Source organism: Diorhabda carinulata, chromosome 7 (assembly GCF_026250575.1).
Source record: "Diorhabda carinulata isolate Delta chromosome 7, icDioCari1.1, whole genome shotgun sequence".
Lineage (NCBI taxonomy): Eukaryota > Metazoa > Arthropoda > Insecta > Coleoptera > Chrysomelidae > Diorhabda > Diorhabda carinulata.
The window spans coordinates 24,805,941-24,831,651 of NC_079466.1; the positions used below are offsets into that span (position 1 = coordinate 24,805,941).

At 29.6% G+C, this 25,711-nt stretch overlaps 1 protein-coding gene across 4 annotated transcripts in view; it reads left to right on the forward strand.

The window, feature by feature from the left end:
* The window catches only part of LOC130896616 (semaphorin-1A), a 238,375-nt gene that overhangs the window by 189,755 nt on the left and 22,909 nt on the right, over nt 1-25,711 (forward strand). For all 4 annotated transcript variants that reach the window (XR_009059594.1, XM_057804814.1, XM_057804816.1 and 1 more), the window contains exon 4: nt 18,059-18,167. Coding sequence is in view for 3 of the 4 variants with exons in the window: in XM_057804814.1 (XP_057660797.1) it covers nt 18,059-18,167 (109 nt within the window). In the remaining variant the exon portion in view is untranslated. The remainder of the gene's footprint in view (nt 1-18,058; nt 18,168-25,711) is intronic.

A 25,711-nucleotide genomic window follows, 5' to 3' on the forward strand; every position in this document is an offset into this window, starting at 1 on the left:
AAGTTTATAAATGATGATGTTAGGGATGAAAATTGGTCATAAAGTTTATAAATGACGATGTTAGTGATGAAAATTGGTCATAAAGTTTGTAAATGACGATGTTAGGGATGAAAATTGGTCATAAAGTTTATAAATAACGATGTTAGTGATGAAAATTGGTCATAAAGTTTGTAAATGACGATGTTAGGGATGAAAATTGGTCATAAAGTTTATAAATGACGATGTCAGTGATGAAAATTGGTCATAAAGTTTATAAATGACAATTATATTGATAAAAATGGGTCATAGTTTATAAATGACAATTATATTGATAAAAATGGCTAATAAAGTTTATAAATGATGATGTTAGGGATGAAAATTGGTCATAAAGTTTATAAATGACGATGTTAGTGATGAAAATTGGTCATAAAGTTTGTAAATGACGATGTTAGGGATGAAAATTAGTCATAAAGTTTATAAATAACGATGTTAGTGATGAAAATTGGTCATAAAGTTTGTAAATGACGATGTTAGGGATGAAAATTGGTCATAAAGTTTGTAAATGACGATGTTAGGGATGAAAATTGGTCATAAAGTTTATAAATGACGATGTCAGTGATGAAAATTGGTCATAAAGTTTATAAATGACAATTATATTGATAAAAATGGCTAATAAAGTTTATAAATGATGATGTTAGTGATGAAAATTGGTCATAAAGTTTGTAAATGACGATGTTAGGGATGAAAATTGGTCATAAAGTTTATAAATAACGATGTTAGTGATGAAAATTGGTCATAAAGTTTGTAAATGACGATGTTAGGGATGAAAATTGGTCATAAAGTTTATAAATGACAATTATATTGATGAAAATTGGTCATAAAGTTTATAAATGACAATTATATTGATAAAAATGAGTCATAAAGTTTTATAAATGACAATTATATTGATAAAAATTGGTCATACAGTTTATAAATGACAATTATATTGATAAAAATTGGTCATAAAGTTTATGAATGACAATTATATTGATAAAAATGGCTCGTAAAGTTTATAAATAATGATGTTAGGGATGAAAATTGGTCATAAAGTTTATAAATGACAATTATATTGATAAAAATGAGTCATAAAGTTTTATAAATGTAAATTTTACTGATGAAAATTGGCTATTGAGTTTATAATTGACGATGTTAAGGATGAAAATTGGTCATAAAGTTTATAATTGACGATGTTAGTGATGAAAATTGGTCAAAAAGTTTATAAATGACAATTTTACTGATGAAAATTGGCTATTGAGTTTATAATTGACGATGTTAAGGATGAAAATTGGTCATAAAGTTTATAATTGACGATGTTAGTGATGAAAATTGGTCAAAAAGTTTATAAATGACAATTTTACTGATGAAAATTGGCTATTAAGTTTATAATTGACGATGTTAAGTATGAAAATTGGTCATAAAGTTTATAATTGACGATGTTAGTGATGAAAATTGGTCATAAAGTTTATAAATGACAATTTTACTGATGAAAATTGGTTATAAAGTTGATGAATGACAATTATATTGATAAAAATGGGTCGTAAAGTTTATAAATGACAATTTTACTGATGAAAATTGGCTATTAAGTTTATAATTGACGATGTTAAGGATGAAAATTGGTCATAAAGTTTATAATTGACGATGTTAGTGATGAAAATTGGTCAAAAAGTTTATAAATGACAATTTTACTGATGAAAATTGGCTATTAAGTTTATAATTGACGATGTTAAGTATGAAAATTGGTCATAAAGTTTATAATTGACGATGTTAGTGATGAAAATTGGTCATAAAGTTTATAAATGACAATTTTACTGATGAAAATTGGTTATAAAGTTGATGAATGACAATTATATTGATAAAAATGGGTCGTAAAGTTTATAAATGACATACACTATACAGTCAATTCGAATGGAATTGACACAAGAAAGAAAAAACACTTTTTCGACCGTTCACGTTCATGTATTCACGCTTCACGTTTTCTTTGTAAAAGAAAACAAAATTCCAACGTTTCCAATAGAAGACATACGGAATTATTTCATTTTACGCTACGAAAAATATATTTACGTAAAATCGAATTTTCCGTATGGAAACGGTGACAAATTTTCTATTTACATTTCAGATATCATATTTATATCAAATATCCGGTTACAATAAAAAAAATTCGATTATATAGAAGTTAGAAATGAACACCTGGATTGATTTAGACACGTGACGGTCCGCGTTCACAAGTCGGGGAACAGAAAATAATCCGAGGGCGCTAAATCTGGCGGATAGGGCGCATGAAGTAGCAAATCGAATCAAATTTATTAATTATCGTCTGTTTTTGACCTTCCCTACAGGTGGAACGGTCTTTGTCTTCTTTGAAGCGACTTCTCCCTTTCCAATCCATTGTTTTGATTGATTGCGGGTTTTTTTTCAACATTCCTGGAATCCTCTTCTCATTTGGTAGAGTACAAACTAGTTCAGCCTTTTAAATCAAAGTTTGGAAGGCTGCCAAACAGATATTAAACAACGTGAGGTCTGTGGTATTTGTCAAGCGATTACCGCCATCTCTAGGTCAGGCCAGGTACTTCTGGAAACATTCTAGTGATCATCGTGAATAGTACTTGAAGTTTCTCAGTTTTTTTTCATTTCAATCGTCTCCCAAGACTTTTTTTACATATTCTTGTACCATAGAAAGGTTCAGTCCGTACCAAGTTGGTATTTGTACAAAAAAATATTAATTTTCAAATGTAAATCGCTGTAAGGACGAATATTTGTTCCTGTATACGAATATTAGTCGTCCTCGGATGAAGTTTCAACGGAATTTATCCTCTAAATAGGATTTAGATAACAGAGAATTTTCACAATATAGAGGATTACATGGATGCCATCAAGTTTGTGTGTTTTATGCATCGAACAATCTTTTTAGATAAATCCATGCGCTTTCTTGTCCATGAATACGAAACGAGACAATGGAGAGATATAATATACAAGGGGAAAAGCGCCAAGGAAAATTTATAAACAGGAAAATATCCGTTATACTACATTCTGATAGCTAAATCACGTTTTTTTTTTTCTAATAATAACCATTAACGATTAAAAATAATCAATTTTCATGGGATTTTGATAAAATTGTGACTTCATATTTGTTATTTATAAAAATTTGGATAGTTATTTTGGAAAAAAAGGGATATTATACATCTACAATCGCAATTTGACACAAATACGTTGTTTTCGACTTGTAAAACTACGAATAGAAATTCCAGAAACGAATAATACTACAAAAAACATGTACTCTAGTTTTGACATATGACAACGCTGATATAATACGTCAAACTTGACATTGACATTGACTTTTGGATATGAAGTACTCGAACCGCCGTATTTCGATGGTTTTTCGAATTCAATCGTTGTTGAATTTCGCTACGGGATGAAGGTTGACCAAAATTGACTGTTGTACCAGAAAATATCGATGCGGTGCGTAAACTGAAACACCAGCAACCAATTAGTCAATCTTCTTATTACTATTTGACGATGTTATAGACAAAAATTGCGTTTTAATTGTAGTCGTATATAAAATATAGTATTCCATGCGCGTGTAATGTGATATATAACTAAAAATTTATAAAATTAAGTACGAAAACGTAAAACTATAAAGAATCATATCAAAATGAACGTTACTAGAACAATAACGATGAAACTATGCAAATCAGAATCCCGATTTAATTCGAGTATTTCTCTCTACATCATTTCGGTAGAGTTAATGCCATATTGTTAAAATTACACAAGTTATATTACTACCAATTAACGTTAGATACTCCAAATGCAATTTAGAGTTTAGATATTTCCCTATTAAGGCAGCTCGCTCCGGTTAACAACTTTCCTGATATTCTGAAATTGTCTAGTAGATGTCCAAAAACCCACCCTTTGTTAATTCGACATCGATTTTTATTAATATGTAGATATACAAATAAGAAATCGCGATTGTCAAAACAGAGAATTAACAGTTTACATGGGGCAAACTAGGTATAGGAAATCGTGAGATGTTCGGAGCATAAATCCTAGCGAACCGGAGTGAGTTTTACCATATTGAAACTCTGAATACGATTACAATTTATGATTATTTTCATCAGAATGTTTCTTCATGGCGAACGGTTTCAAAAAATCTACGAATCTCCTAATTTTATCGATGTAAGAAATCGTTTACATGGGGCAAACAAGGCATAGGAAATCGGGAGATGTTCGGAGCATAAATCCTAGCGAACCGGAGTGAGTTTTACCATATTGAAACTCTGAAAACGATTACAATTTATGATTATTTTCATCAGAATGTTTCTTCATAGCGAACGGTTTCAAAAAATCTACGAATCTCCTAATTTTATCGATGTAAGAAATCGTTTACATGGGGCAAACAAGGCATAGGAAATCGGGAGATGTTCGGAGCATAAATCCTAGCGAACCGGAGTGAGTTTTACCATATTGAAACTCTGAAAACGATTACAATTTATGATTATTTTCATCAGAATGTTTCTTCATGGCGAACGGTTTCAAAAAATCTACGAATCTCCTAATTTTATCGATGTAAGAAATCGTTTACATGGGGCAAACAAGGCATAGGAAATCGGGAGATGTTCGGAGCATAAATCCTAGCGAACCGGAGTGAGTTTTACCATATTGAAACTCTGAAAACGATTACAATTTATGATTATTTTCATCAGAATGTTTCTTCATAGCGAACGGTTTCAAAAAATCTACGAATCTCCTAATTTTATCGATGTAAGAAATCGTTTACATGGGGCAAACAAGGCATAGGAAATCGGGAGATGTTCGGAGCATAAATCCTAGCGAACCGGAGTGAGTTTTACCATATTGAAACTCTGAAAACGATTACAATTTATGATTATTTTCATCAGAATGTTTCTTCATGGCGAACGGTTTCAAAAAATCTACGAATCTCCTAATTTTATCGATGTAAGAAATCGTTTACATGGGGCAAACAAGGCATAGGAAATCGGGAGATGTTCGGAGCATAAATCCTAGCGAACCGGAGTGAGTTTTACCATATTGAAACTCTGAAAACGATTACAATTTATGATAATTTTCATCAGAATGTTTCTTCATGGCGAACGGTTTCAAAAAATCTACGAATCTCTTAATTTTATCGATGTAAGAAATCGTTTACATGGGGCAAACTAGGCATAGGAAATCGGGAGATGTTCGGAGCATAAATCCTAGCGAACCGGAGTGAGTTTTACCATATTGAAACTCTGAAAACGATTACAATTTATGATTATTTTCATCAGAATGTTTCTTCATGGCGAACGGTTTCAAAAAATCTACGAATCTCCTAATTTTATCGATGTAAGAAATCGTTTACATGGGGCAAACAAGGCATAGGAAATCGGGAGATGTTCGGAGCATAAATCCTAGCGAACCGGAGTGAGTTTTACCATATTGAAACTCTGAAAACGATTACAATTTATGATTATTTTCATCAGAATGTTTCTTCTTGGCGAACGGTTTCAAAAAATCTACGAATCTCCTAATTTTATCGAATTAAACAAACAGTAGTTTTGTTCAGGTGATAATTTCATCGATTTTCCAGGTAGATTATCAAAGTTATTCGTTATAAATAAACTTTAGATGGTTGTTAATACGTAGGACTATTAAATTCAATTCGTCCTGGCACGTCTAGTTGATGATTCCGAAATGAAACGAAATTTTATACGGTCGGGTTTGTCTAGTCTAAATTATAACGCAACTTGGAATAAATTGAGGCAATTTATCTTTAAATGGAATGCGCAATTTCGTATGAATTGTTAGTGACAATGAAAATAATGAATACGTGAGTATCTTTTATAAACGAGTACGAATTCGGCGCTGCGTTTGCTTGAATAACTTGTTTTGCTAACAAACCAGAACAACGCTGCAAATTTGTGTCCTGTTTGAAAAGAAATTTCATTCGTTATCATCCTGTACTGAATCTAATCTGATTATTCATATTTAAGACTAATAATATTGGTGCTAATCACTTCTAGATCTTACGAAATTGTTAATCAAAGGAATGGATGAGGTTGATTCAGAAAAAATACTACAGATGGCATTGAAATGTGATGAAAAACCCCTTGACGTTATAAGAGTGGATAATTCCTGTTTTAAGTTAAAAAATAATGAAGTCTGTTGAAAAAAAAAAACGTCTGGTCAGGTGTTCAAGCTTTTCCCGTTCGAATTATTTGATGCTGCAATGATTTATTTCAAAATTTTGACAGATATCAAAAAAGCGAGATCTACGTGGTGCCGTTTTCGGGAGGTGGAACATTTTTCACTCAAAATAACCTCGGAAATCGAAAGATCAGAAAATTTAAAGTAAAAAATGTTATATGAAGTTTTTTTGATATATCAATAGTTTTTGAGTTATTCGCAATTGAAAATTAGGATTTCTCGTCAAAAAAACCGCATTTTCAATAGTTTTTTACGTATAACTCTGTAATGATGCGTTTTATCGAAAAAAGTGCGAAGAACAAAAATGAAGCTTATAAAAAAACAAACAAATTGAGGTATATTTTAAGATCTTAATATTATATCTAAAGCAAGTTATAGATATTTGAATAGCTTTTGTTTTACGTAATTGACCATTTAACCTCAAATATCGGGAAAATGGTAAATTTTTCAACAAAAAGTCATTAGATACTTTTTAAAGAGCTTAAAAAGACCTTTCAAATGATTACTGATAAAAGTCGTTTCGACTGGAAATTCAGTGAGATATGGTGTAAAATAGTTGAAGCTAAAAAAAAATAATTGCACTTAAACTAATGCCCATTTAATGAAAATCAAAATTAAACTTTTTCCTTGTACCAAATACTTTATTTGGATGTTATTCACGATATCTGAAAATTCTGCTAATTAGAAATGCATAATTTTGAAAAAAATTAACATTAAATAATACTTTTTTTTTTGATTTTTGAAAAAAAATTTTTTTGCTCATTTTTTTCTCCATACCTATAAAAGATACAAGAACAAGTAAACTGTCAAATTAAAGCATTTTTTATGACGATTATTTTGCTTTTTTTATTTTTTTTGTAACATAAAAATTGACGGAGTTATAATCAAAATAATCTGTCACTATAGTGGGCGGATTGCTTATCCACATCCCTTCGACCCTTTATTAATATGATATGGAAGATCTCAAGCCCTTCTAATATACATAGGCTTGTAGACCTGAAAATTACCTTTAAAATGGTTTTTTGGAAAATGTGATATCTTCAAAATTATTTGAGTTACATAAAAAATAAGAATTTGAAAATTTTTTTTTGTGAATTATAGCATATGAAAAAGTTTCAAATTTTGACGCACAGATTTTTTCTACTGACACTAAGTTGCCTGTAGGTACATTTGAGAGTACCGAGACATGATATACTCATAATCTTGGCAAAGGGGTGGTTTTTAAGGGGTGTTAGGGTATATAAAATGAAAAATCACTTCGTATTTGACAAATACACTTGAATACCGAATGATTTCACAACCAAAACGTTAACAGTCATTAAAAATTTTCTATTTTTTATCAGAGGGGTGGTTCTTAAGGGTTGACAGGGTATAGACGATTAAAAATTACCCCAATTAGAGACAAGAAACTTTAATATTAAAAAGAATGCAAAATCTAAAAGTTTGCAGTCATTGGATTTATTTTTATTTCATTTTATGCAAAGGGGTAGTTTTTAAGGGTTGAATAATATAAATTAATAATTAAATTTTATTAAAATGCTACGAATTTTTCACAATAATAATGAAATTGCAACGTTTTAAATCGTTAAAAGATTTATCATTATTATTTTCATCGAAAGGGTAGTTTTAATAGATTTTTAAGGGTTGATACTTCAAAATATATAAATTTTCTATTCTACAGTATGTTAAAATATTTATACCGCGTAAACGAAAAACATTTGTATTGCAAAAAATTACAAAAAAACCATAATATTAGTATTTTTCGATAAGGGGTGATTTTCACCCCTTAAAAACAATTTGTACACCTTGCGACCATATAGATCTTGATATATAGGGTAAGTTGAGCTTAATTCTAAATTTTCAGGAAAATCGGAGCCGCATTAAAGAATTCGGAGGCTTGACAACATTTTGAGCTTGAATGCCTGCACTAATTTTTGCACTATTAAGAAAAATAGAGAAAAAAAGCGAAACGATTTTGGATTAGAAGATTTTTTTTTTCAATATTGTTTGACAGACAGCTCTGACTTGGTTTAAAAAATTATTTACGCAATGCAAATACCAGCGCTGCTTGCTTGTAAGACTATAAACGATAACCTCGTGTAAAACGGGCATTAGATCTCGAATAAAAAACTTCGTAGCAACTTTTTTCCATTTTCAAATGTTAAAATTCAAATATAATTCACTGATAATAAATCAATCGCCACTCAACTATTCGTGAATTGAAGATCTTTAACTTTTTATCTTTTCAACTGATCCTGAGAAAAAACTATTTTCTCAAGACGAGCAGAACGAGCCGAACGGCGTCGAACTAATAACGAAATCGAAAATACTAAAGATAAAGAAACAAAAAAGACATTCGAAAGACCAAAGAAACAACTTCGAACTTGAGGATGCGGTGCAAGGACCAGTAAAAGATAGCTTCCTAATCAGCATGATCCTGATTAGGAAGATTTTCAACGGTATATATGATTTTTGAAGGATACAATAAAGGAAAAAGAGGTTTAGTAAGACAACGAACATCCTGGTTTAAGAACTTTAGAACTTGGTCCAGCAAATCCTCAATTTTTTTGACATTGCTGTTGTCACCGCATGAAGAAGATAATCTAGCTAAGTATTCGACTTATTAGAAGGTCCCTGTAGTATTTTTCAGTTATCCCAATCGAAGAGGAAGCTAAAACATACCATTTTTGAACAAACAGAATATTCCAACTCTAAATTTTCATCGAAGAATAAATCAACGAAATTTTGACCATCAATTCGATTCGAATGACCACGAATCAAGTTCAATAGACGAATAAACTCGAGGAAACGTAATAAGAGAAGGAAAACATTTGGAAATTGGAAAAATTAAGAAGAGTAACTCCATCTGGAGATACAGTTTATCATTAACTGGAATCCTGTTCGGAAAACTCGAAGGACGCGTACGTTCTAAACAGCAACGCGACACGTTTCCCTAATATAATAAATAAAAATGTTTATGACGGTGCTTCAGTAGCGAAGGGATGCTCAAGTGCGTGACAAACAGCCATTGTCCGACGCCCTATCGCAGCCCTTTATTATAACTTCGTTTTCTGCCATTTTCCACTAGTCGAACCGAGCTTAAACATCCGATGCTTGCGGCTCGTTATTTGCTACAAGGATCAAGAGTTCGTCCTTTGATGTGCGTCTTCGACTTCGCTTGAACCGAATTAACGGCACTAAAACGTCAGGACCGTATCGAAATTATTAATTTTTCAATCCGGCGAATGTCCAATGGAAACTATTCGTTTCAAATCATCTGAGTGCGTTATTTGGTTCCAAAGTGGAGATTCCGTCGTGTTTTATAATATTTTTTCTTCGACCAGCGTACAAACACTCTTTTTTTAGACCCAAAAACCTCAAATTTAGCCTCCAAATCATCGTGCACTCAATTTTTTCCCACTGCAACCTCTTAATTCCATTTTGAGGTCTTAAATGAGGTTCGTTCCTCCAAAAGGGGACAGTTTCTTTCCACTGTAGAAGCATTCGAAGATTTCTTGATCTGAACTGTTATTTTTGAGTCGTCAATCACGTTTATCTTCAGTGATGGTGGTTTTTAGAGGCCGCCTCGACCAAATGCTGTCGCCAAAGCTCCTGGTGGATACAGGAGTTCTATCAGAGCCTCAATAGATACCTGAAGACGCTAGATCTAGCAGATACAAACCACAGAGCACCACACTTGCATTTATGCACGAATTTCATTCGATTTTACCCATTTTAAAACTTCCAAGTCTGAATTTTCGAGAACGTATACGGAATCGACGAAATTTTACCTTTTTCTTCAATTTTTTTCAGTGTAGATCTTCTTTATCGATCATTCTTCATTCGAGTGTTTATAGTTTTGGTCATCCCCTCGTATCCTTTCCGCATTCTCCTATTATATAATCTCGTTTTAAATGAGAGCTCGAACAATTTGGAATTTCGGAGTAAGTCGTATTTACATACATTCCTTTTATAGAATTTAAACTTTTTCTCATTGAACGAATTTTCCTCTAGTCGGAATAAGGTTGCGGACCTTAATAACATAAGCTGGCCAGCCACATCAAAAGCTACTCGCAAAATACGACCGTGTACGCAACAAAAATTAATACAGAACCGGTTTTATGTAAACAAGGTTTGAAAATACCTCGAAACTGGTCATTTTAGTAAAGAAAGTCACTGGACGGTTAAAAAAGAAGAAGAAAAACAACTGATTAAACTACCAAATTAACCTAGATGTCTCAAATGACTATTAAAGTGACTATTTTTTACAAAATAATGACGAAAACTTGAAATATTAAACAAGATTTGAAAATACCTTGAAACTGGTCATTTTAGTAAAGAAAGTCATTGAGCGGTTAAAAAAGAAGAAGAAAAACAACTAAATAAACTACCAAATTAACCTAGATGTCTCAAATGACTATTAAAGTGACTATTTTTTACAAAATAATGACGAAAACTTGAAATATTAAACAAAGTTTGAAAATACCTTGAAACTGGTCATTTTAGTAAAGAAAGTCACTGGACGGTTAAAAAAGAAGAAGAAAAACAACTGATTAAACTACCAAATTAACCTAGATGTCCCAAATGACTATTAAAGTGACTATTTTTTACAAAATAATGGTGAAAACTTGAAATATTAAACAAGGTTTGAAAATACCTTGAAACTGGTCATTTTAGTAAAGAAAGTCATTGAGCGGTTAAAAAAGAAGAAGAAAAACAACTGATTAAACTACCAAATTAACCTAGATGTCTCAAATGACTATTAAAGTGACTATTTTTTACAAAACAATGACGAAAACTTGATATATTAAACAAAGTTTGAAAATACCTTGAAACTGGTCATTTTAGTAAAGAAAGTCACTGGACGGTTAAAAAAGAAGAAGAAAAACAACTGATTAAACTACCAAATTAACCTAGATGTCTCAAATGACTATTAAAGTGACTATTTTTTACAAAATAATGACGAAAACTTGAAATATTAAACAAGGTTTGAAAATACCTTGAAACTGGTCATTTTAGTAAAGAAAGTCATTGAGCGGTTAAAAAAGAAGAAGAAAAACAACTAAATAAACTACCAAATTAACCTAGATGTCTCAAATGACTATTAAAGTGACTATTTTTTACAAAATAATGACGAAAACTTGAAATATTAAACAAAGTTTGAAAATACCTTGAAACTGGTCATTTTAGTAAAGAAAGTCACTGGACGGTTAAAAAAGAAGAAGAAAAACAACTGATTAAACTACCAAATTAACCTAGATGTCTCAAATGACTATTAAAGTGACTATTTTTTACAAAACAATGACGAAAACTTGAAATATTAAACAAAGTTTGAAAATACCTTGAAACTGGTCATTTTAGTAAAGAAAGTCATTGAGCGGTTAAAAAAGAAGAAGAAAAACAACTAAATAAACTACCAAATTAACCTAGATGTCTCAAATGACTATTAAAGTGACTATTTTTTACAAAATAATGACGAAAACTTGAAATATTAAACAAAGTTTGAAAATACCTTGAAACTGGTCATTTTAGTAAAGAAAGTCACTGGACGGTTAAAAAAGAAGAAGAAAAACAACTGATTAAACTACCAAATTAACCTAGATGTCTCAAATGACTATTAAAGTGACTATTTTTTACAAAATAATGACGAAAACTTGAAATATTAAACAAGGTTTGAAAATACCTTGAAACTGGTCATTTTAGTAAAGAAAGTCATTGAGCGGTTAAAAAAGAAGAAGAAAAACAACTAAATAAACTACCAAATTAACCTAGATGTCTCAAATGACTATTAAAGTGACTATTTTTTACAAAATAATGACGAAAACTTGAAATATTAAACAAAGTTTGAAAATACCTTGAAACTGGTCATTTTAGTAAAGAAAGTCACTGGACGGTTAAAAAAGAAGAAGAAAAACAACTGATTAAACTACCAAATTAACCTAGATGTCTCAAATGACTATTAAAGTGACTATTTTTTACAAAACAATGACGAAAACTTGAAATATTAAACAAAGTTTGAAAATACCTTGAAACTGGTCATTTTAGTAAAGAAAGTCATTGAGCGGTTAAAAAAGAAGAAGAAAAACAACTAAATAAACTACCAAATTAACCTAGATGTCTCAAATGACTATTAAAGTGACTATTTTTTACAAAACAATGACGAAAACTTGAAATATTAAACAAAGTTTGAAAATACCTTGAAACTGGTCATTTTAGTAAAGAAAGTCATTGAGCGGTTAAAAAAGAAGAAGAAAAACAACTAAATAAACTACCAAATTAACCTAGATGTCTCAAATGACTATTAAAGTGACTATTTTTTACAAAACAATGACGAAAACTTGATATATTAAACAAAGTTTGAAAATACCTTGAAACTGGTCATTTCAGTAAAGAAAGTCACTGGACGGTTAAAAAAGAAGAAGAAAAACAACTGATTAAACTACCAAATTAACCTAGATGTCTCAAATGACTATTAAAGTGACTATTTTTTACAAAACAATGACGAAAACTTGAAATATTAAACAAGGTTTGAAAATACCTTGAAACTGGTCATTTTAGTAAAGAAAGTCATTGAGCGGTTAAAAAAGAAGAAGAAAAACAACTAAATAAACTACCAAATTAACCTAGATGTCTCAAATGACTATTAAAGTGACTATTTTTTACAAAACAATGACGAAAACTTGAAATATTAAACAAAGTTTGAAAATACCTTGAAACTGGTCATTTTAGTAAAGAAAGTCATTGAGCGGTTAAAAAAGAAGAAGAAAAACAACTAAATAAACTACCAAATTAACCTAGATGTCTCAAATGACTATTAAAGTGACTATTTTTTACAAAACAATGACGAAAACTTGATATATTAAACAAAGTTTGAAAATACCTTGAAACTGGTCATTTCAGTAAAGAAAGTCACTGGACGGTTAAAAAAGAAGAAGAAAAACAACTGATTAAACTACCAAATTAACCTAGATGTCTCAAATGACTATTAAAGTGACTATTTTTTACAAAACAATGACGAAAACTTGAAATATGTTGTTGTTAATTTTATTTCTCGTACTAGAGACACTATCGAACAACACCCTGTATAACTAGTAACGTATAAAGTGCCTGTTGGCAATCGTTATTGAGTCTCATTAAATTATCTATATGAAAACGGTTTAGAAGGAAATATTTCGATAATTTCCAATCCTAATTTACATATCTAGCTCCCTCTAATGGTTACCAATGGCAATTTATATTCTAAATATCTGCTTCATATCAAACTATACAATCCAATAGTTCAAGTGTGTAAAAGCTGAAGCTTCCGGCGCCGTCGGCAGCATCCAATATAATTAGTTTTCAACAAATGCGACTCGGTTTTGTCTGTTTTGGTATCGAGAATTTCTCCCATTTTGGCTATTTTGAAGTACACGTTAATTTTAAACGATACCCCGTCCCCAGAAACAACGCAAATCAGGTCGTTATTCGATTTATTAACGGTATAAATAAAGTGAAAACATTATAGAAGTTAATACAGGATGGTTTTTGAATGTTATAGTCCATTCGTACTAACGGATAAACAGATAATCGATATCTTTACTAATACAGCAACTGCAAGTGTCTGGAGTTTTGAAATTTATTAATCTTATAAACAAAATGTAATTTAGCATTACAGCAATATTTTCCCATATAACCTAATACGCTGTCCACTATACAGGATGTCCCAGGAAGAGTTATAAGTATATATGGCAAAATACTTATAGTAAAATCATGAAAATTTCTACGTTTGGGTTTTCGGATACGATCTTTTTAACTAAAATATTTTCAAAGATGGTCGACTTCCGGTTCTACCGGAAGTCGACTGTAACTTTGTTATTTTATACGGAACACCCTGTATATTAATACATTTTTGAAATCTACGTAAAATTTTAGTATACTTTTGTCTGAAAAGTTTTTTCGAAAAATGCTTACTTTTTGAGTTATTAATTTTTTTATAAAAAATTTGACAGCTGCAGACCCTTATAAATTATTTTTTTACGAGGACTCCCTTAAAGATATGAAAATGGTTTTTATTCGGTTGCTTTAAGCAAGGTTGGACGTATTTGAATCTATGTTGAAAAATTTTCATTTTATACAGGGTGTGTCTCAATTTAATAACAAAAATTATGTAAATTTGCTTTTAATACATGGAGAATGTGACAAAGTTATTGCATATTATTTGCTGCTATTTACATATTTTTCGAAATTTTCGATTTTCTAAAATATCAACAATCGACTAATGACAGTTAAATAAGTGTCATTTATTACAAACTCTACTAAAAGTATACATAAAAAATTAAAACTTGTTAAAAAATACAGTAATAATTAAAAACCTGAAATTTTTCGGTAACGACTAAAAGTTGAAATAGGATTTTTTACTTTTTACCCCTGAATGTATTAAAATAGAAAAAACCGGGTGGTTCTATTTAAAAAAATAAAGAAATTTGATATTTATGAAGTTGAATTTTGAACCATTTTTATACACACCCTGTATAGAATGAAAACTTCTTCAATATAGATTCAAATACGTCTAACCTTGATAAAAACAACAGAATAAAAATTATTTTCATATCTTTAAGGGTGTTATCGTAAAAAAATAATTTATAAGGGTCTGCAATGGTCAAATTTTTTGCAAAAAAATTAATAACTCAAAAAGTAGGCATTTTTCGAAAAAAGTTTTTAGACAAAAGTATACTAAAATTTTACGTAGATTTCAAAAATGTATTAATATATAGGGTGTTCCATATAAAATAACAAAGTTACAGTCGACTTCCGGTAGAACCGGAAGTCCACCATCTTTGAAAATATTTTAGTTAAAAAGAACGTAGCCGAAAACCCAAACGTAGAAATTTTCATGATTCTACTACAAGTATTTTGCCATATATACAGATAGTTTTAACTCGTCGTGAGACACCCTGTATCGAGTGATTCAAATTGTCCCTATGAACTCCAACCTCATTAATTTTGTCGTTTATTTAATTATTTTATATTAATGTGACTATTCGTATCTACTAATTATATAATTTTCCACATTTATTATTGTATACGATGAGATTTAGTATTTAAGGCAGTTTGTACACTAACTTATGTCTTAGACGGCCCAGCATTTGAGATGTGGGCATATTTTAAGGATTTTTTGGATCTATAGAGTTGTTGAGAACGTCAATAAATAGACAAATAGTCAATACGGGAGTAAACAATCGATAATGGTCAAGAAGTTGTCTCACAACCACATTTTCCATAATTCGCAAATACTATATGTGTTTAATAGGCTCATAAATGGTTTTTCCAATTCAAAATTAACGATCAGTTGGTAACACCCCGTAGATATATGATAGATACATTCATTTTCTATCTCACGTTCCAAAATGCAAGACAATTTTGAAGTTTCGCAGTTTCGCAAAGTTTTTTGTTCGACATCGAAAACGGAAAAAGGAAGTCATCCAGAAAGTCTTGACATGACGTAGCGGGAAATGTTCGCACAGAAAAACGTTTAAATACCCGAAGTGGATATGCCAAAAAGTTTTTCTCTAATCTAAACGTTATTAGATCGCCAGACTGCTCCAAGAACTTACACGATTTGCTTTTTAATGTTATGAGATGCTATCTGAATCACAATTCGTTTGAATTTCCAACTTTGTAAATTGAATTTTTTTCCCAAGAAAATCGCTTCTTAACGTACGGGATGTTACCATTAAAAAATTCAGTAAAGTTGAGTGAAAAATCGAGTTGTAAACAACTTACACGTTTAAGTATATAAATATCATAAAATTTCGCGAACCCAACCCATCGTCCTCTACTACACCGATACTTTATGCATACGACTTACATCGTTATATCTCAGAAACGGTGGCTCGTAGGAAAAAAAGTATTGACACGTTTTTTGTAGATAATTTTATGATCTACAATTTTTTTCTGAGGTATTTTTATGATAAAACTCACGGTTTTGCTGATAAACCCAGCAAACTCATTTTTTTATGAGAATTTATGTTTGTATATGTAATTTTTTGTCCTTTGACCTTGAATCAGCAAAACGGTGAGTTTTATCATAAAAATACCTCAAACAAAAATTGTAGGTCATAAAATTGTCTACAAAAAACGTATCAATACTTTTTTCCCTACGAGCCACCGTTTCTGAGATATAATGATTCAAAAAGTTGTAAAAGTCTTGATTGGTTTCACTTTTTACAACTTTTTGACTCTTTATATCTCAGAAACGGTGGCTCGTAGGAAAAAACGTATTGATACGTTTTTTATAGATAATTTTATGATCTACAATTTTAGTCTGAGGTATTTTTATGATAAAACTTACGATTTTGTTGATAATCGCGAAAAACTCATTTTTTTATGGGAATTTATGTTTGTATATGTATTTTTTTGACCTTTGACCTTGAATCAGCAAAACGGTGAATTTTATCATAAAAATACATCAGACAAAAATTGTAGATCATAAAATTATCTACAAAAAATGTGTGAATGCTTTTTATCCTACGAGCCACCGTTTCTGAGATATAACGATTCAAAAAGTTGTAAAAGTTTTTGATGATTTCACTTTTTACAACTTTTTGAATCGTTATATCTCAGAAACGGTGGCTCGTAGGATAAAAAGTATTAACACGTTTTTTGTAGATAATTTTATGGACTACAATTTTTGTATAAGGTATTTTTATGATAAAACTCACGAAAAACTCATTTTTTTGATTTTTGACCTTGAATCAGCAAAACGGTGAGTTTTATCATAAAATTACTTCAGATACAATCAGATGTTCAATTAAGGCCCAAAGATAGTCAGCAGTTGTGAAGAACGTTAAATAAGTCTTGATTGAAGGCAATTTCGATCGTTTTTTTTTCCATATCCACAGCAACTTTCATTGTTAATACATGAAGCTTCTCGAGCGGTCACCATGCAGCAACAAGACCAGATAAAGTCAGAGCGCTGTTTCCAGAGTTTACCACGAGACTCAATAACAACATAAAACATTCATTATAAAGCCAAGAGTTATACCTTTGAGATTCTAGACGTTCTATTAAAGATTTTTTGTCTTGAATCGATTTTTTTACCTGCTGGTTACATAGAGACTTGACAACTCCATATTTGAGTCATAGAGTTGTTTTGAGCGATTAGATTTCATCAAGATAGCTTACATATTGTACCACGATGCCATACAGCAAAAAAATTTATCTTAAAGATGATTAACTTACTGTATATTTCTTATATAGTTTCGAGATGAAGTGACACTTCGAAAGACTGCATATTGGGGGTGTAAATGGAGTTAAAGAAGCAATTACCGGGGTTAATAATGAGGAAAAAACATCAATTTACTTCTTGTTAACGATTTTCATTAATATTAGCTTTATAACATACGTATTTGGTCAACGGATATCGTATTATCAAGATACATAAATTGTTACATAATTATGTCATTTACACCAATTGAATTGGTATTTTCCTGCAGCATTAGCTCCGGAAATGCATTTTGACAATTTTCCAGTTTCCCAACTGCATATTTTAACTTGGATATTGCCTAATAGGGGAACATTAACCCCAAAACAAATGGTGGAAATGCTTTTAATTCCTGCCAAATTGTCTTGACTCTAATTATAGTTAACTAACTGGGAATTTTATTGCCTTTAGCTGGCTTCGAATTGTGTTATCATTCCGAAAGAATGTTTAATACAGTGAAATAATTTTTTTGTTTCAATTTTGTGTTCATTATCGTGGAAGTTTTCCAATTAACTTTGCTCATAAATTATATTTGGAGTTTCATTGGCATGTTGAACATTTTATTATATCGATTCTGATGTTGTTTATTTGTTACAGAAACGTCGTCTATAATTTAACTTTGGCGGAACTTACCGAACAACAAAGGCTACTTTGGTTTTCCAACGAACACGATGCCAAAATGTGTGTAGTTAAGGGCAAAGACGAGGTAAGTACATACAAGAAAATTTTGGAAATGACATGACAATAATTTATCATTATACGCGCATCCTTTTTATCCTTGGTTTCGGAAATACAGAATTTTTTATACGACCATGTCAAATTTTTAGTGATATTTTTCGATTAAAAACTTACTCGTACTTAACCCTGTATATTTCTCACAAATATGGAACTGATGAAATTTAATACACACAGTTACTTAGATACACATTTTTTTTATTGATTTATGTTAAAAATAAATGGATATGTCAAATGGTTTCGGAAATACAGAATTTTTTATACGACCATGTCAAATTTTTAGTGTTATTTTTCGAAAAAAAACTTACTCGTACTTAACCCTGTATATTTCTCACAAATATGGAACTGAAGCAATTCAATTCACACAGTCACTTAGACACACATTTTCTTAATTGATTTATGTTAAAAATGAATAGATATGTCAAATGGTTTCGGAAATACAGAATTTTTTATACGAACATGTCAAATTTTTAGTGTTATTTTTCGAAAAAAAACTTACTCGTACTTAACCCTGTATATTTCTCACAAATATGGAACTGAAGCAATTCAATTCACACAGTTACTTAGATACACATTTTTTTATTGATTTATGTCAAAAATAAATGGATATGTCAAATGGTTTCGGAAATACAGAATTTTTTATACGAGCATGTCAAATTTTTAGTGTTATTTTTCGAAAAAAAACTTACTCGTATTTAACCCTGTATATTCCTCACTAATATGGAATTGACGAAATCCAATGTACACAGTCACTTAGACACACATTTTCTTAATTGATTTATGTTAAAAATGAATAGATATGTCAAATGGTTTCGGAAATACAGAATTTTTTATACGAGCATGTCAAATTTTTAGTGTTATTTTTCGAAAAAAAACTTACTCGTATTTAACCCTGTATATTCCTCACTAATATGGAATTGACGAAATCCAATGTACACAGTCACTTAGACACACATTTTCTTAATTGATTTATGTTAAAAATGAATGGATATGTCAAATGGTTTCGGAAATACAGAATTTTTTATACGAACATGTCAAATTTTTTGTTTTATTTTTCGATTAAAAACTTACTCGTATTTAACCCTGTATATTCCTCACTAATATGGAATTGACGAAATCCAATGTACACAGTCACTTAGATACACATTTTCTTAATTGATTTATGTCAAAAATGAATGGATATGTCAAATGGTTTCGGAAATACAGAATTTTTTATACGACCATGTCAAATTTTTAGTGATATTTTTCGAAAAAAAATTACTCGTACTTAACCCTGTATATTTCTTAGAAATATGAGACTGAAGAAAATTAATACACACAGTTACTTAGATACACATTTTTTTTATTGCTTTATGTCAAAAATAAAAGGATATGTCAAATGGTTTCGGAAATACAGAATTTTTTATATGACCATGTCAAATTTTTTTATGAAATAGTTGGAAATACATGTTTTTAGCTAAAGTTTGCAAAAAATTGATGTATATTATGTATTTTTGCCCGAAAAATTCAAAAATCATTTTATTTTCCAAATCGAATGTATAGTTTTCCAAAAAAATCTCATTTTAATGAATTTTCCTAAATTTTTCGTCTATAATAATTTGTTTTTAGAGCAACTGATATCTTTTTTGAACTCCTCGTATTAAAAAACTCCTTTCCACAAAAAATTTAACCGAACCTAAAATTTTTTATCATATTTTCATCTTACGAAGAGAAAATTCTATAAAAATACTTCAAATCTTTCAAAATTTTTCAAACTTACTACGTTCTAGTCAATTTTTCCTTATTTAAATGGCAAGTTTTCGATCTAAATCCTTTTTTAAAAATCATTGACCGCTTATATCTTTCTTCAACTACTTTCCTCAATCCAAAAATCGATTTATTTATCATTTAATAATCTTTAAAACATGATTCGAACACATAAAATAATATTTTAACGTTTTTATTTTTTAATAAAATTGGTTTTTAATTCATTAATTGTTATATATTCCCGCTGTTTTCACATTTTATCACAAATTTTCTACTTTTTCATACATTATACTCAGTTTTTTCCCAATTTAAAACGCTATTTTTTAGTTTACATCCATTTTTAAGGACTATGGATTCAATATCAATCCTTAACCACTATTTCTGTATAAAAAATAAGTTATTTTGGTGTAAAATTATTCTTAACCTATCAATTGTTGTATATTTTATATATTTTCACATTTTTTCTCGTATTTTCCACATTTTTTTCCAATTTAAAACGAAATATTTCCAACGACAATTTTTTTAGCTATAATGTGATACAATACAATAACATTCACGTTACATAGCTCGTGGAGAGATTGTTATTGTTTTTATAATAAATTTTTCATAATAATTTCACAAAAAATTAATTCTTTACTAATAATATCATTACAAATATTCAAAAATACATTTTACATTACATTCGCCGGTGGATTATATCAAAAGCTTCCATTCGCTAGCCAAAAATGTCGTATTTCCGTAATCTAGACAATAATACATTTTTATTTCCCGAAAGAAACGCCCTCCTATAATTTAAAAGCTGCTTTATGCCTCTCTAATGATTTCCTAGCCCGCCGTTGCTTTTTATTTTCATTTTCTTCTTTATTCTTTAATAGTATAATCCATAACTAACGAAAGATCGTAACGCCCAATACAGACGACACTCTTATTATATAAATAATAATAATAATAAACCACCTTGTACAAAATTCATTTAATTCCGTTAATTTACGAAACACGTCTGATTATATTGACTTTTCGACGATCCCCGGTAACAACACGTTATAATTTTTATAACTAATTATTGTCTACACTTTGACAGTTGACAACTGACATATTTATGATGATATCTGTCAGAATTTAATAGCGCGTTCGACGTATTGTTTTTTATTAACAATTTGTTTCAACATTAACTTTTTTTTAGTGTATAAACAAAGTAATATGTACTGTCGGTGAATTATTTCTTGATCCAGTTTGATTAATTAGTTTTCACGTAGGTTTTAAAAGGATTTAAAATGTTAGTGATGATGAACGAGGTTCTGACACCGGAACGCTGCTATGGCAGACACGATAAAAATACATTTATTTAAATACAATTTTTTTTAAACAAATTTGATACCTAGCGAAAAAATTTTCGTGCGTCTATGTTTTTTCGTCTTGGATAAAAAGATTGTGAGTGTTTCCTACCGATGGGGCGCCGGAATAGGGCTGAAAGGACACCCTCAATAGGGGTTTTTTTTTCAACGCGAACGATTCTAAATAATGGCGTCATTTTAGTGCAGAAGATCGTCTTTGTTAAAAGCCGCGTGAAGATATAGTGAAGATATCGACTATCAGTGGCGTTACTAAGAATTTACATTCATAAATATACAGGGTTATACAAAATGTTCATTACTTTTCATCGGTTATAATTTTCTTAAAAACTTTTTGACTTTTGACAGTTCTATTTGTGTCACGGTAAAACTACCTCTCGCTAGGTGGCGCTGCTTGATAATCAATCGATAATCGTAGCACATATTGTCGTTTAGATCTTTTTAAACACACCTCGTAGTAGTTTTTTACATTTTTGATCGTTCTAGTATGATTTAACACTCTAAACGATACGATTAATGTCTAAAACGAACGATTTTTCACGTAAATACGTACCTGGTTTCTATTTTTGATACGAAATCGTTAAGCTACGTCTACACCGTACGTACATTTCCGCAAGGAGCTCGCTTATCTTTTGGAACGGTGTAAGTTTATGGGATTAACTCGGAAGCATCTAGCACGGAATATGGGGTGTACTGATTACGAGTATACGAGGCCGATAAAGATTTTCTTCGGATATCGAACCGCATTTTCTCGGTTTACGTTTTTTTAAAAGTTAGTTCTATCTCAAAATCGATTTACGTCGACGATTAAGTCCGTTTTAATTTGTTAATTATTATAAGGACTCGGTTTTGGCGTAATAAAAAATTTAACTGCGTCTATGTTTTATCTTCCTGGAAGTAAAACTTTGTTGGAAACTCATTTCTTGGTAATTTCCCAATATACCACAACTATATCTTCTTGAATGTTGAGACTAAGCTCAATTTGCATATAAAATGATTCGAACACAGTTGTATTCAGAAGCGCAACTTCGGGGCGTGACATGTATAATTTAATAGAATAATATTCTGAATTAATACATGGAAAAAAAATTTGGTTAGTTAGCGTTTATATTCAAAAAACATACTCGTACTTAACCCTGTATATTTCTTACAAATATGGGACTGAAGAAATTTAATACACACAGTTACTTAGATACACATTTTCTTAATTGATTTATGTCAAAAATAAATGGATATGTCAAATGGTTTCGGAAATACATAATTTTTTATACGACCATGTCAAATTTTTAGTGATATTTTTCGAAAAAAAATTACTCGTACTTAACCCTGTATATTTCTTAGAAATATGGGACTGAAGAAAATTAATACACACAGTTACTTAGATACACATTTTCTTAATTGATTTATGTCAAAAATAAATGGATATGTCAAATGGTTTCGGAAATACATAATTTTTTATACGACCATGTCAAATTTTTAGTGATATTTTTCGATTAAAAACTTACTGGTATTTAACCCTGTATATTTCTCACAAATATGAAACTGAAGAAATTTAATACACACAGTTACTTAGATACACATTTTCTTAATTGATTTATGTCAAAAATAAAAGGATTTGTCAAATGGTTTCGGAAATACAGAATTTTTTATACGACCATGTCAAATTTTTAGTGATATTTTTCGATTAAAAACTTACTCGTACTTAACCCTGTATATTTCTCACAAATATGGAACTGATGAAATTTAATATACACAGTTACTTAGACACACATTTTCTTTATTGATTTATATCAAAAATAATAGGATGTGTCAAATGGTTTCGGAAATACAGAAGTTTTTATACGACCATGTCAAATTTTTAGTGATATTTTTCGAAAAAAAACTTACTCGTATTTAACCCTGTATATTTCTCACAAATATGGAACTGATGAAATTTAATACACACAGTTACTTAGATACACATTTTCTTAATTGATTTATGTCAAAAATAAATGGATATGTCAAATGGTTTCGGAAATACATAATTTTTTATACGACCATGTCAAATTTTTAGTGATATTTTTCGAAAAAAAATTACTCGTACTTAACCCTGTATATTTCTTAGAAATATGGGACTGAAGAAAATTAATACACACAGTTACTTAGATACACATTTTCTTAATTGATTTATGTCAAAAATAAATGGATATGTCAAATGGTTTCGGAAATACATAATTTTTTATACGACCATGTCAAATTTTTAGTGATATTTTTCGATTAAAAACTTACTGGTATTTAACCCTGTATATTTCTCACAAATATGAAACTGAAGAAATTTAATACACACAGTTACTTAGATACACATTTTCTTAATTGATTTATGTCAAAAATAAATGGATATGTCAAATGGTTTCGGAAATACATAATTTTTTATACGACCATGTCAAATTTTTAGTGATATTTTTCGATTAAAAACTTACTCGTACTTAACCCTGTATATTTCTTAGAAATATGGGACTGAAGAAAATTAATACACACAGTTACTTAGATACATATTTTCTTAATTGATTTATGTCAAAAATAAAAGGATATGTCAAATGGTTTCGGAAATACATAATTTTTTATACGACCATGTCAAATTTTTAGTGATATTTTTCGAAAAAAAATTACTCGTACTTAACCCTGTATATTTCTTAGAAATATGGGACTGAAGAAAATTAATACACACAGTTACTTAGATACACATTTTCTTAATTGATTTATGTCAAAAATAAATGGATTTGTCAAATGGTTTCGGAAATACAGAATTTTTTATACGACCATGTCAAATTTTTAGTGATATTTTTCGAAAAAAAATTACTCGTACTTAACCCTGTATATTTCTTAGAAATATGGGACTGAAGAAAATTAATACACACAGTTACTTAGATACACATTTTCTTAATTGATTTATGTCAAAAATAAATGGATATGTCAAATGGTTTCGGAAATACATAATTTTTTATACGACCATGTCAAATTTTTAGTGATATTTTTCGATTAAAAACTTACTCGTACTTAACCCTGTATATTTCTTAGAAATATGGGACTGAAGAAAATTAATACACACAGTTACTTAGATACATATTTTCTTAATTGATTTATGTCAAAAATAAAAGGATATGTCAAATGGTTTCGGAAATACATAATTTTTTATACGACCATGTCAAATTTTTAGTGATATTTTTCGAAAAAAAATTACTCGTACTTAACCCTGTATATTTCTTAGAAATATGGGACTGAAGAAAATTAATACACACAGTTACTTAGATACACATTTTCTTAATTGATTTATGTCAAAAATAAATGGATATGTCAAATGGTTTCGGAAATACATAATTTTTTATACGACCATGTCAAATTTTTAGTGATATTTTTCGATTAAAAACTTACTGGTATTTAACCCTGTATATTTCTCACAAATATGAAACTGAAGAAATTTAATACACACAGTTACTTAGATACACATTTTCTTAATTGATTTATGTCAAAAATAAAAGGATTTGTCAAATGGTTTCGGAAATACAGAATTTTTTATACGACCATGTCAAATTTTTAGTGATATTTTTCGATTAAAAACTTACTCGTACTTAACCCTGTATATTTCTCACAAATATGGAACTGATGAAATTTAATATACACAGTTACTTAGACACACATTTTCTTTATTGATTTATATCAAAAATAATAGGATGTGTCAAATGGTTTCGGAAATACAGAAGTTTTTATACGACCATGTCAAATTTTTAGTGATATTTTTCGAAAAAAAACTTACTCGTATTTAACCCTGTATATTTCTCACAAATATGGAACTAAAGAAATTTAATACACACAGTTACTTAGATACACATTTTCTTGATTGATTTATGTCAAAAATAATAGGATATGTCAAACGGTTTCGGAAATACAGAATCTTTTATACAAGCATATCAAATTTTTTTATGACATAGTTGGAAATACGTATTTTTAGCTAAAGTTTGCAAAAAAATGATGTATATTATGTGTTTTCGTCCAAAAAATTCAAATATATTATAATTTTCTAAATTAAATATATAGTTTTCCAAAAAATCTCATTTTTATGAATTTTCCGACTATAATAATTTGTTTTTAGAGCAACTGATATATTTTTTGACCTCCTCGTATATTTAAAAAACTCCTTCACACAAAAATTTAAAACCTTTCATTTCCAAATTTTAGAGTTTTTTTCTAAACTTTCTTCATTCTAATCAGTCAAGAAAATGAGATGAAAAAATAGAATAAATCATAAAGTAATTGATTTATCGATTCCGAAAGGGCGTGTGACTTTTGGTAAAAAAAAATAATCAGGAACTACTAAAAATTGACTATAATAAGGTTATTTTATAATAAAATTCATAGAAAAGGAGGTCGTATCATTATT